General features: G+C 50.3%; 1 protein-coding gene across 5 annotated transcripts in view; it reads left to right on the top strand.

Annotated features, from left to right (window-relative positions):
- The window catches only part of PSTPIP1 (proline-serine-threonine phosphatase interacting protein 1), a 38,731-nt gene extending 27,502 nt beyond the window's left edge, over positions 1-11,229 (top strand). For 2 of the 5 annotated variants that reach the window (XM_081136152.1, XM_081136156.1), the window contains 9 exons: positions 171-269; positions 1,234-1,279; positions 2,410-2,489; positions 3,088-3,186; positions 4,281-4,377; positions 4,888-4,978; positions 9,458-9,513; positions 9,683-9,834; positions 10,932-11,227. In XM_081136152.1, coding sequence (XP_080992278.1) covers positions 171-269; positions 1,234-1,279; positions 2,410-2,489; positions 3,088-3,186; positions 4,281-4,377; positions 4,888-4,978; positions 9,458-9,513; positions 9,683-9,834; positions 10,932-11,063 — 852 coding nt within the window. In that variant the 3' untranslated portion in view covers positions 11,064-11,227. Of the gene's footprint in view, positions 1-170; positions 270-1,233; positions 1,280-2,409; positions 2,490-3,087; positions 3,187-4,280; positions 4,378-4,887; positions 4,979-9,457; positions 9,514-9,682; positions 9,835-10,931 lie in introns of all 5 variants that reach the window. The other 3 variants (XM_081136154.1, XM_081136153.1, XM_081136155.1) reach the window with 3 other exon arrangements.
- The last annotated feature ends 2,305 nt before the right edge of the window (positions 11,230-13,534 follow it).

Raw genomic sequence — 13,534 nt, 5'->3', positions numbered from 1 at the left:
GGGCCCGGGAACAAGAAGACTCCCTCTCCCTCTCCATTCTGGACCTCTAGATCCCTGTCCCTGGTGAGGAGGCCCCCACTCCACCCACAGCCCCCAACAGGAAGAAGGGAGGCTGGGTTCAGGGAGCCTCACTCTGGGCCCCTGCCAGTGACACCCCTGCATACCCCCAGTCCAAGAAGACATATGAGCAGAAGTGCCGGGACGCAGATGATGCCGAGCAGGCCTTCGAGCGCATTAGCACCAATGGCCAACAGAAGCAGGTGGAAAAGGTGTGTGAGTCCACTGAGGCTATATCTTGTCACCCAGGGCTGGGGCAGGGTAAGTAAGACAGGAAAGGGGTGCCTTAACAACATCAGGCAAGTTCTGCATCTGGGACATGCTAGCTGCCCACCCCTCTCTGAACCTCATATTCCCATCTGTGAAATGGGTATCCTAGAATCTCAGAGCATGAACTGACAGGGTCAGCTTGATCCTCTTTGCCATCTCCAGGCTATACCCAAGGACCCATTCTGCAGAGCAGGCCCTCTGCAGCCCAGGCCCAGAGCTCACAGGGCAATGACAGCAGATGCTAACCCTCATATAACCCTTGGAGAGGGGCTCAGTGGGCCCATGTCACAAAAAGAAAACTGAGTCCCAGTGATGGTGAGTGACTTGTCCAAGGTCCCAGAGCCAGGAAGCAACAGAGAAAGGATCCAAACCTAGGTTATCCAGAGGCCAAGCTTGTGACTGCTCTGGACTCTGGGCCAGGGTGGGGATGTCAGAGCTACCAGGGCCCAGGAACACCTTTTGCCTATTACATATACAGGAAAGCTAAGGCCCAGAGAGGGCAGGGGCCTGAGGGTGAATTGTGGGCAGCAAGTTGGGGGCCAGAGCCCAAGGCTCAACCAGAAGATTCAGTACTGGCCACATGGAGCCTCAGGTCCTGGCTCCTGGTCTACATTTCTCCCTCTATGTCTTGACTGACATCTAGTTTTCATGTATTTCTTCTGCATGGGCTGAAAGTTTCTGTTTTTATTTCTTTTTATTGGAACTTTTTTTATTGTGATCCTTTGTGGGGTAAAGCTGAAGTAAATGATGGAACTTGCTCATAGTTAGCTCCTGAGTGTCCCCCTGGGTGGTCGGAGAAGGGTGTGACAGAGGCACTTCGGAGTCACCCAGGGAGACTGGAAGCCCTAAGCTGGGGCCAGGTGGTCTCCAGGGCAGGGGCTCAGCACTTTTCCTTTGCCTCCTCAGAGTCAGAACAAAGCCAAGCAGTGCAAGGACTCAGCCATGGAGGCAGGTATGTGGTCCACCTGCCTCCTTAGACCTGGATGGAGGACTGGACAGACCTTCCCCACACTGCACACTTTCCTACCCCAGGGATGTATACACTCACACCTGACTATGCAGCATCACAAGCTCATCACTCTCACTTCCATACTTATGCAAGTAAAATAAAAACATTCATTTTCTCTCATTTGCCAAGACTATTCTTGGTGCTCTGCATGTTTTAACTAATTTGCACAACAACCCTGTAAAGTGACTATTATTATTCCCCTTTTTAATAGATGAGGAAACTGAGATACAGAGAGGTTAAGTAATTTGCCCAAGGTCACACAGTCAATAAGTGGTGGTGACTGCATTCCAACCCAGGCCATCTGGCTCTAGAGCCCAGGACTTTCACAGCCACCATCACAGCAGACAGACCTACTCATCTCTCTCTTCCTCTTCTTTTCTCTCCCCGCCCCTTCCCTCCCCTCCCCTCCTTCTCTTGCTCCTCTGCACGCGCTCTCTCTCTCTCTCTCTCTCTCTCTCTCTCACACACACACACACACACACACACACACACAACTTTCTTTGGGCCTGTCTCCTCTGTCCTTCATCTGATGCCATAACCCCAACACCCCTTGTCTGCCAGCATACTTCTTAGGGCAGAAAGCTCACCCTGCTCACTTCTCCTGGGAAGAATCTCTCTTCCCCTCTGCCTTTCCCAAGACCTAGCTGCTCCCATGGCTGGGGACATGTGAACCCCAGAGTTCTGGGGACAGTGGTCATGACCAAGCCTGCTGGGTCTCCAGCCCAACAGCTACCATACTTCCCTCTACTCTCCTTCAGTGCTGCCCTCAGTTTTCCATCTGGAAAGTGAGAGGGTGGGACCCAGGTATGGCGAGGCCTGGACTCTGACTTTGGGTATATGGGCTCTACTCCAGACTTTGGCAACTCAGAGCACAACAGGGAGCTAAGAGTCACCCCAAAAGGAGCAGTACCACAGTGGGTGGCCCTGAAAAGTGTCCAGATGAGGTAGCAGCCAGAGCAGGTCTCTCTGGGGAAGAGGGCACTCTGAGCAGGGGCACTGGGGGAGCAAAGGGGTGAGCAGTGGTGGTGGGTGTCTAGGCTGCTGGCCTCCCTGAGGGCTACCTGTGCTTCTAGAGCGGGTATACAGGCAGAACATTGAGCAGCTGGAGAAGGTGAGGGGCGAGTGGGAGCAGGAGCACCAAACCACCTGTGAGGTGAGTAAACCCGGGCCTCAGTTTCCCCAGCTACAAAATAGAAAAGACATTCATCCCTGCTCTAGCCACTTCATGGGGGAACATAAGGCAGTGGGGTGGGGGAAAGGCCTCACTCCTTCACTCATTCACTCATATACTCACTTCCTCGTCCCTGCTCCCAGGGAGCTCACTGCCTGGCTTTGTGCCTTGTGTCCCTTTGTTTCAGGCAGGTATCCTTCACCCCTTTTTGTTGAAGCCAAAACTGGGGCTCAGACAAAACCTATAGCTTCCCTGGGCACCACTGGTGAATAGGACCTGGGAAACAGGATGCAGGACTGCTCCTCTCACTATATCCTCCTAGGGCCTTTCCAGTGTGTGGTGGAGCCTGGAGGGAGGGTGGAGGAAGGAACCCCACAAGCAATACAACCTCCCTCCCAGAAGCCTGAGGTGCTGGCACAGATGTGGGAGTGGGGACCCCCAGCAAGGATCTTTCCTTTAGATTTGGCTTTCAGCAGAGGGTCTAGCTTGTCAGGCCAGCTGAGCTGTGAGTGGGGCCCAGCCTGGCCTGGCTCTGCAGCTCCCTTCTCACTTCTCATCTCCCTCCCCACCCACAACCCAGGCCTTCCAGCTGCAAGAGTTTGACAGGCTGACCATCCTCCGAAATGCCCTATGGGTGCACTGCAACCAGCTCTCCATGCAGTGCGTCAAGGATGATGAGGTTGGGGGGCCAAGGGTGGGGAGGGGTATGGAGTGAGTTGGTAGGGGAGGGGGGTAAAGAGAGGGTAGCTTCTGGGCAATAGCATGCTCTGGTCCATCTGAGTCTGTCAACAAATGCCTCAGCCTCTGTCCCCCGGGGCCCCAAGGACAGGGAACTCAGTATTGCACAGGGTTGTGTTGCCTCTCTGCCTGGAAGTGGTTACCCTGGCATCTGCCTTCTATTCCAGAGTCTTGGCTCTACTCTCAGAGTATGTGCTCCCTCTGCCCTGGTTGGGAAGACAGGTGGACACTTCTCCTCAGAAGTCTGCAGAGAGGCTGGAGAACCCTGGCCTGCTCTGTTCCAGGCCTAGCATTTGCAGGAACTGAGGTCCAGTCCCTTTTCTGTCACCCAGATATCTCTTAGGTGTCCTGGTTCCCTTACTGAGCTATCTATGCATGCTGGGTGATTGGGGTGGGCCCCATCCAGCAGAAAGGGGCGACTACCTTCCTACCAGAGTCTCTGACTGCTATTAATGTAGCCCCAGAGCCATGAACTCTCTTAAGGCAGCCTTGACTCCCTGATGCTCACTGCTGTTCTTTGCCTGACCCCTCTGCCCATGGGCTGAGAGGTTTTGGGTCCCCCCAAACAAATGACTTGAACCCATCTGGTGCCTCCTGTGGCCGAGGAAGGAGGGTGGGCACCAGATCCTATATACTGGAACAAAGCCCAGTTGCACTGAATTCTTCTTGCTCTGTGATACCTGGGAAGTCACTTTCCTTCTCTGAGTTTCCTAATCTCTAAAATGGGGGAAATAGGATATACCACAGAGGGCAAGAGTGAGTTAAGGCCCTTGTATAGGATCTTGTGCATAGGAGGTGCTCAGGAACCAGGAGATGCTGTCAGCCAGCACTCTGACCCCTCAGGAAGACCTGGGGGAGATATACCCCAAGAACCCCTGAATACAGGCACTGAGCTGTGCATACAAGGCCTGTGAGGAGGCTGGTGTGGTAGAAGCCCCTGGCCAGAGTACAAAGTCATAGAGAAACAGGGCTTTGATGAGGGTGGGCACTGAGGTGAGACCAGGCCCCTCAGCCTCTGTTCTTTCCCACCTTCAGCTCTACGAGGAGGTGCGGATGACACTGGAAGGTTGCAGTGTGGAAGCAGACATAAATGGCTTCATCCAGGCCAAGAGCACAGGCACTGAGCCCCCAGGTAAGGCCAAGCCCCACAGGTAGTATGGCCTCTGGGTCCAGGACTATCTGTCTCTGGGAAGCCTGGCCCTGGTTCTCTGAGCCTCAATTGACAGGACAGGGCTGGGGTGGCTTGCAGGTCCTTTCTGGGTGGAGGAGATGTAGAGAGATCCCAGGGAGGGATAAAGGACAGTATAGTCTCCTAAGGCAGAGGATGAGCAGAACTTAATAACACTATAATACTCAGAAGGGGGAGTGGAGGTGGAGAGCCTCTTCAGAGCCCCTACCCCAGCCTGTTTGGTCCCACTAAATTATGAGTCCAGAATATTCAGTCTCCGTGGTGCCCAGGGTGGGGTCTATCAAGGAAGTGAGAGAGGTCTACTCCCCAAGCACAAGGGCAGGCCAGGGCCAGGATGGAAAAGTGGGGCCCTTTCTGGACCTCTGGATGGGGACAGATTTGGGTATCAGGTGGCAGAGGTCCTTCCTGCCCTCCCCTTGGCCATCATGGGCCTCAAAGGCTTGCCTCCTGCAGCTCCGGTGCCCTACCAGAACTACTATGATCGGGAAGTCACCCTATCACCTGGCAGCCCTGGCATACAATCTTCCTGTGGCATGATAAAAAGGTGAGGTGCAGAGGAGCAGGATGGGGGGGGGGGGGGAAGCAGGTCCAGACTCTCCTCCTGCAACTGGCTATACCATGTGTATTTATTAATCATCTACTGTGTGGCTGGTGCAATGTTTAGGTGCTGGGTACTCTCTGGGGACAAGACAGGCTCAACCTGACCTCATGATACCCTCACCCCAAGGAGACCCAGGCATTAAACAAATAATTATATTCCACTTATTCATTAGTGAATGCTGAGAGCTCCAGGGAGTCACCAGACTGACTTCCTTGTCTCTTGGACCCTGCTGCTAGCCTGGGTTGGTGCCCTGGACCGTCAGGATGCAGTGGCAACACTCTCCTGCTGGTGCAGGATAAGGGCATAGGAGCAGGCCCTACAGTCAGTAATCTTGGAAAATTCTCCAGGCTCTTCAGGAGCCCTTCCCTGGTCTAGCTGTGGCAGGATCCTAGTGCCATGCCTCAGTGTGTTACTTGCACAAGTAACACCTTCTCTAGGTCCAGGGCCCATGAGTGTTGGGGTCATACTCAGAACCAAAGGACCCTCCTGCCTTAGGCCTTGGGTGATGATGGTGACAGCCAATTGGGAGTGCCTTAGCCTGCTCAGGAAGTGCCCCCAGCAGCCAGGTCCTGGAGGGGCACACACACCCTGTCTGTGAGCATCTAGGAGCATCTGTGCATTTCACGTGGTGCCTATGCCCACTCCCACCCAGAGGCCCCCATGACCTCCTCTCTCCATCCAACCTTGTGCAGAGAGAAGGCCCTGCCTTTGGGAAGAAGACAAGGGAAATGGGGAGGCAGAGGCTAGGGGGGTAAGTAGATGGAGCTCCCAGCCCTCTGAAGACTGTTCATTTCCAAGACCTCAGGAACCCCCAGAACCTCCATGTAGCAAGCCTCCAAGAAGCAGAGGCTCGTGAGAACCACTGCAGCTCAGAGCAGGGAGCACAGCACACTCCTCTGAGAACCTTGACAAGGCAGTGACCCCAGAAAAAGGACATGCACACCCTCACAATGTTACCAAAATCTCAGGCCTCCCTACACCCCCAGTGAGGACCTGAATCCCATCATAGGTGGTCATTTAAAAAAATTGGATAAAAGAGCTTACCTGGGACAGTGTCAAGAAAAGACAGAAAGGAAACAAGACAAAGATGCCCACTCACAACTATTATTGAATATAGTGTTGGAAGTCCTAGCCACTGCAAGCAGACAAGAAATATAAATAAAAGACACCCAAATTGAAAAATAAGAAGTAAAACTGTTATTATTTGCAGATGACATGATACTATAGAGAGAATCCTATATATTCCACAACAAAATCTATTAGATCTAATAAATGAATTCAGTAAAGTAGCAGAATGAAAAATTAATATTCAGAAATTGGCTGCATTTTTTGTACACCAATAATGAAAAAGAAATTAAGATAACAAATCCATACACAATTGCATAAAAAAGAATAAAATACCTAGGAATAAATTTAACCAAGGAAGTAAAAGATCTATACTCAGAAAACTATAAGAAATTGAAAAAAGAAATTGAAGAAACACAAATAAATGGTAGCATATACTGTGCTCATGAGTAAGAAGAATTAACATCATTAAAATGTCCATATTAGCCAAAGTGATCTATAGATTCAATGCAACCCCTAACAAAATACCAAGGGCATTTTTCACAGAACTAGAACAAATAATCCAAAAATGTATATGGAACCACAAAAGACACAAATAGCCACAGCAATCTTAAGAAAGAAGAACAAAGTTGGAGGGACCACATTACCTATACTATAAAGCTATAATAATTAAAACAGCATGGTACTGGCAAAAAAGGGACACATAGATCAATGAAACAGAATACATAGCCTAGAAATAAACCCACACCTATATGGTCAATAATCTATGACAAAGGAGGCAAGAACATACAATGGGGTAAAGACAGTTTATTCAATTAATAATGTTGAGAAAACTGGACAGATACATGCAAAAAAATGAAATTAGATCACTTTCTTACACCATATGCAAGAATAACCTCAAAATAGATTATAAAGTCTTAAATGTAAGACCTGAAACCATAAAACTCCTAAAAGACAACATAGGCAATAAAGTCTTTGACATTGGTTTTAGCAATATTTTTAAAAAATATGTCTCCTCAGGCAAGAGAAACAAAAGCAAACATAAACAAATGTAACTACATCAAACTTAAAAGCTTTTGTGCTATAAAGAAAATCACCAACAAAAGGAAAAGACAACCTATTGAATGGGAGAGGATATTATAAATGATACACTTGATAAGGGGTTAATATCTAAAATATATATAGAGTTCAACATCAAAAATACAAACAATCTGATTAAAAAATGGGCAGTGGACATATATAGACATTTCTCCAAAGAGGACATACAGATGGCCAATAGACATATGAAAAGATGCTCAATGTCACTAATCATCATGGAAATGAAAATTAAAACTACATAAGCTATCACCTTACACCTGTAAGAATGACTATAATCAATAATCAACAAGTGTTGGTGAGGATGTGGAGAAAAGGGAACACTTGTGCACTGTTTGTTGGTAGGAATGCAGATCAGTATAGCCACTGTGGAAAACAATATGGAGTATCCTCAAAAAACTAAAAATAGAACTACCATATGGCCCAGGAATTCCACTTCTAGATATTTATTTATTTGAAGAAACCCAAAACACTAATTCAAAAAGATATATGCACACCTATGTTCACTGCAACATTGTTTACAATAACCAGGATATGGAAACAACCTAAGCACCCATCAATAGATAACTGGATAAATAAGGTGTGGTACATATATGCAATGGAATATTACTTGGCCATAAAAAAGAATGAAATCTTGCTATGTACGACAACATGGATAGAACCAAATGGTATACGCTAAGTGAAATAAGTCAGAGAAATACAAGTACCATATGGTTTCACTTATATGTGGAATCTAAAGAACAAAATAAAGGAACAAACAAAACAGAAGCAAACTTATAGATCCAGAGAACAAATTGATGGTTGTCTGATGGGAGGAGAGTTGGGAGGATGAGTGAAAAAGGTGAAGGGATTACGAAGCACAAACTGTCAGTTATAAAAATAGTCACCAGAGATGTAAAGTACAGCATAGGGAATACAGGCAATAATATTGTAATAACTATGTATGGTGTCGAATGGGTACTAGGCTTATCAGGGTGATCACTTCATAAGGTATATAGGTATATAAGTGTCTAATCATTATGTTGTACCCCTGAAACTAATATTGTATGTCAACTATAATTTTTAAATAAATTTAAAAATAAAAAATGAAAGACAGAAGGGAGTGTGCCACAAAGATAAAAGAGAGAGAGGTCCCATGGGGTGGAGGAGAGGGAGGGAATGAGAGAGGCTGCTGTCTGGGGCAGCCAGAAACCAGGTGGGGTGGGGAGGAGTAGGGGGTAATGGCTGGGAAGTGAGCAAAGGGAGGAATTGGAGTTGCAAGTGTAGACAACCTTAAGGAAGCAGGGCAGTGAGGCAGGGCACACACCAGCGTCAACAAGCTCTGCTCCTCCCAGCCACCACCCTGCTGGCTTTAACTCCCCCTCCCCCCCACATCCAGCCCAAAGGGCAGGAGTGTGCAATAGGTGCTGTACCTGCACAGCCTGTGCTAGCAAAAGGCCTTACCATGTGTGCCAGGTGAGACTGTGTGTCCATTCCCAGCCCATTGCTCCACAAACCGTGGGGGGAGGGGGGCTGCCCTGTATTCTCCCCAAACTCCTCCCGCTGTCCAGTCCCTGCTCTGCACCTTTGCATCCCCTCTCCCATTCACTGGCAATGCCTTTCACCCCAGTCTCTGCCTGTTAAAGCCAAGTCTTTCAAGACTTGACTCCACCAAGCAGCCTTTCCTAAGGCAGGTAAGCAGCATCGACCTCTATTTATTTAGCTTTTAGCACTTTTGGCTTCAAGGGGTGACCCCAGTGTCTGCCTCTTGCTTCATTTTTCTTTTTCTTTTCTTTTCTTTTTCTTTTTTTTTTAACCTTTATGACTCCAGTTCAGTCCAGGGCTGAGCCAGGCACAGGGAGAGGGATGAATTAGCCCAGCACTGCCCTACTGGAACTCACATATACAGGGGTACCACTTCACATAGTTGGGGAGTGGCTGGGTGGGCTGGATCAGGATGGGTCCTCAGGGAGGCAGGCTGGCTGGGCCCATGCAGGTGATAATCTGAGTGGGCATGAGTGGGTCAACCTCTGAGGGATGGCTCATTGCCCATCAGAGGAGGCTGGAGCAAGGATCTGCTGGGGCCAGGTGCTGAGAGAAGGTTAGTGTGGGGTTCTGAGAGGGTGCTGCTGGGGAAAGGCCACAGGGACCACCCTTTGGGGAATCCTCATGCCTGAGGAGCACCCTATAAATCACATATGTGTCTAGAGGCTGGGGTTGGCCCCAACATTAGAGCTATGAGGGCTCCCTGTTTCATATCTCCGTGCTTTCTCCCATCCTCAGGTTCTCTGGACTGCTGCACGGAAGTCCCAAGTCCACACTGTTGGCAGCCTCTGCAGGTAACTGGGTGTGATGTGGGGGCCTCCAAACAACTGTGACCCTGGGGTGAAGGAGAGGACTTTTACATACCCACACAGGCCCTCAAACTGCTGAGGGGAGAAAGGCTAAGCCAAGTCTGGGGGGGGGGTGCTCCAGGGACCAATGTCTTACGAAAGGGGTGGGCTCCAGGCCTCACTCTGCTCTCAGCCTCCACAGACACCCTGACTCCTACCCCCAATCAGAATGAGGATGTCTACGCCGCTGTTGCAGTGCAGGAGGCACCGGGACCCCCTACCCTGCCAGCCCGGGACTACAGGGCAGTCTATGACTACAGAGCCCAGGTGAGGCCCTTGCCCTCTTCTCCTCAGGAAGGCACAGGGATGCCCAAGGGTGTGTTCATAGGTAGGCACATGCACTGTGAGTATGCTTGGGGTGTTTACTCTTAAAACAGCACCCAGCACTTAGGAGGGGCTCTGTGAGTATCTGCTAAGTGAATGTTGATGAACAGGGTACCAGGGCCTGTCTCCCCCTGAATCTGTTCACATGCACACATGTGGTGCCCAGGCAGATATGGACATTGTGTGTGCCCATGTACACATATGCAGCCAGGCTGACGGAGCTTTACCTGCACAAAATCGTCCAAGGGTCAAGCTCTGCGTCCTCAGGTTAGGGCTCTGTTCTCCATGGCCTTGGGTGTTAAGAACAGCCTATGGCCAGAATAAACCCCTCAGCTGTGCTAGTTTTGGTTTCGTAAGGTCTATGGGGAGAGGATAGGTCAGGGAGTCACAGGGCAGCTGTGCCAAGATCCCTGTAGACTCCAAACTGCTCCCTGCTTTGGGGTGAGGGTTATAGAGCCAGACCCCATATCCATCTGTACTGAGGCCAAGCACCCACTCAGGGCTGGGTGGGCTGCATGGCAGATTGCACTGATTCCCAAAGCCCAGACCCTAGCAGGGGAGACAGGCCAGGAGAAGGATTGTGTTTGTGACAGGGGCTAGCAGAGCTGAGGAAGCTCAAGGGATCTCAGCAGCAGAGGGGAGGCTGTATGTGGTAAGCCTGGAGTGAGAGTGCCCCTTAGACATGGCCATGATGAGCCTGGCCCCAGACTTGCTAAGGTCACTGTGTGCCTAGAGCAGAGTGAGAGAAGGGACAGCAGGAAGGTTAAGCAGGGAGGAAGCCCAGGTTTGTGGACACCGATGATGACAAACCAGAGGGGTGGGGAGAACAGGAGGCTGAGTCCCATGTCCCATACCTCATGTCTCCAACGGGTGCCCCAGCCCAGAGAGAGGCCTTGTCCTGAAGCCCCAGAAGGAATGTCTCAGCTGACTCAGCCCACCTAGGACACAAGCTCAAATTTATGGCTTGGGGTGGGGGTTTGCCTGACCAGACCCTCCCAGCAGGCCCCTCCAGTTTGATGCACTTTCATTCTGTTGCCAAGAATTCTGATGAGCTGGACATCTCTGCGGGGGACATCCTGGAGGTCATCCTGGAAGGGGAGGATGGCTGGTGGACAGTGGAACAGAATGGGCAGCGTGGCTTTGTCCCTGGTTCCTATCTGGAGAAGCTCTGAGGAAGGGCAACAGCCCCACCTGGACCCGCCCTGTCTGTGGGGTCAGCAGTCTCCATCACTGCAAGGCTGGGGCCCTAAGACCAAGGCAGCCCCTCAACCCCATGAGTGCTGGCTGCTCCCACAGCAGTCCCTCCTACAGGGAATAAAGGAGTACATTCTTCCTCCTTGGTCTATGGGGGTTCCTTTCTGTCTTACTCCTGTCCCATGTCCAAGTGCTAAATTCAGAGGAGACAAAGGAGTGAGAAGAGAAGTCTGGGAGAGCAGAGTTGCCCACTTCCAGTGAAGCTCTGCCAGGGTTGGCTGGGGATGAAGAACTGAGACCTGGCCTCAGTCTCTGGGAACTCCCAGGTTGCCAGAGAAATACATTCATACTCAGGCAAATGGGAGAAGATGACAGGGGTCAGAGAGGAGGGAGTAGGAGCAAAAAGGGGCTCAGGAGAGTTAGGATGGGAAACCAGGCTTCCTGGGGACAGAGGGACGGGAGCAGGGGAGCCTCTGATGGGCAGAAGCAGACAGGACACAGGGAAAAGAAGATCATCAGGGCCAGGCAAGTATGTGAGCACAAAAAGGAGGCAGAAATGCCTGGAACGTTCTAGGGACAAGCCAATCTCAGTTTGGGGTAGGAAACAGATGGTCCCACTGGAGGTGGAGGGGCCATGGTGGGGAATCGGGAAGGCAGGCTTAGAGGCTTAGAGGTCAAGTGATCCTCACTGGCTCCCTGATCCAGCTGGGTCCCAGGGAAGCCATTGCTGCCTGTGCTGCTCCCTCTCAAACATGGCAAATTCTGCCCAGGCTGGGGCTCAGAGCCTGTGAAGGCTGACCCAGGGCACAGAGGTGGCCATGTTCCTCTTTGGTTCTTGATGTTCTCAGGCCTTTCTCTCTTTGGACCCAAGCCCCCAAAATATAACTTCTACTGTTGGCCAAAACCTGCCAAAACCCTGCTCTAGTCATAGTGGGCTCCATCCTCACCAAAGGCTTTGAGAATGGGTGTGGGGATAGAGCCCGTGGGAACTGGTAGCTCCTCAGTCCTGGGCCTCCCCTATACTTACCTGTGGGAGACCCAACACTCTGCCAGCAGCCCACCTCAACTCAGAGCCAGAGAGACTCTAGGGAGTGAGGTAGGAAACATGGTTTTCTTCGCTGGACACACCTTGAAAGACATTGTTGAGGGTATTATTGTCCCCTGTAGACCGTCTTTCTCGGGGGCTGTAAACTACTTTGGTTGTTCATTCATAAAACTTTGTGACCTGCCCCCTACAAGAGCAAGATGAATAATGCCTCAGTCTCTTGCTTTACTCAAGGAGCTCTTGACATGGTGGAGGGGACCAAACAGCCCAGAAAGTTAATGATGATACAGGATGTATAGAGCAGTCATGAGTCTTCTGGAACAGGTGACCTGAGGTAAGCTAAGAAAACAGGGAAGCTGTTCCAAGAAAGGAAAGGGGGGTTCCTTTCCATTCTTGCCTGCTTCTGGTAACCCCACAAAGGGCAGGGAGAGGGTTCATGGGTATAAAAGAGAAGGGAGTGAGTGTCATCACTGGAACGCCCCAGGATTTAGAATTAGAAGAGTCTCTGAAAGAACAAATCTGACCTACTGCACGATGCCCTCCCTGACACTCCTGAATACTGGGCACTGGGCACCCCAGTTGGCTTCAACATCTCTGGTGACAGGGGCCTCATGACACCCATGGAAGCCTGCAATAGACCTGTGGCTTCCCACTGGTCCTGGCTCTGCCTGGGCAGCCATCCACCTGGCAGCCTTATGGAAGACCATCCCAGATGCCCAGGCAAGTTTTAGATGCCACAGGGGCAAAAATGAAGTCTTTGACCAAGCTCTACCCTAGGAAGAAGGCAAGGAGGGTGCTAGTAAAGGAGGCTATTCTTATGTTTATAGCACATGTCCATCTTTATGCCCTCAACTTCATCACTTGAGCAAAAAAGTGGGTGTGATTAAGCAAACATGATGTCCAGTACAGGAAGGGGTGGGCTTTCTTCTTTGAGGAGGGAAAGTACCTTTAGACTGTGGCCTCTCACCCCAGTCTCAAGTGTGTGGGCACCTCACAAGGCACAAAGCATTCAGGCTGCGGCCACACAGAGGTGAAAAGGCACAAGGCAGCCCCATGGTAGGACCCTGGAAGCAAGACTCTGAATCTGTGGACCAGGTTAGTCCTCTGCTAATGTCACCTACCACTGCTTCCACCAAAGGGTGTGTGGCAGACATGGTGAGGAACGGCTTTGGGCCTCTGAAACAAAAATCATCCTGAGGCTTAAATCCTTCCTGAAATGTCATTTTCCCTCATAAAGCACATCCTATGAGAACTGACGAAACATCCACACCTGTCCCTGACCCATCTGAGGTTTATACATAGGGATATTTGGAGAGAAAAATGTAATCTAATGCTTGGTCTTATACCTCCCCAGAGAGAGAGAAAGAAGTCAGTGAATAAAGGCATGGCTATGAAAATGCTTGC

This window comes from Miniopterus schreibersii, assembly GCF_964146895.1.
Source record: "Miniopterus schreibersii genome assembly, chromosome: 1".
NCBI classification, from domain to species: domain Eukaryota; kingdom Metazoa; phylum Chordata; class Mammalia; order Chiroptera; family Miniopteridae; genus Miniopterus; species Miniopterus schreibersii.
This window is presented reverse-complemented; position numbering and strand designations above follow the sequence as displayed.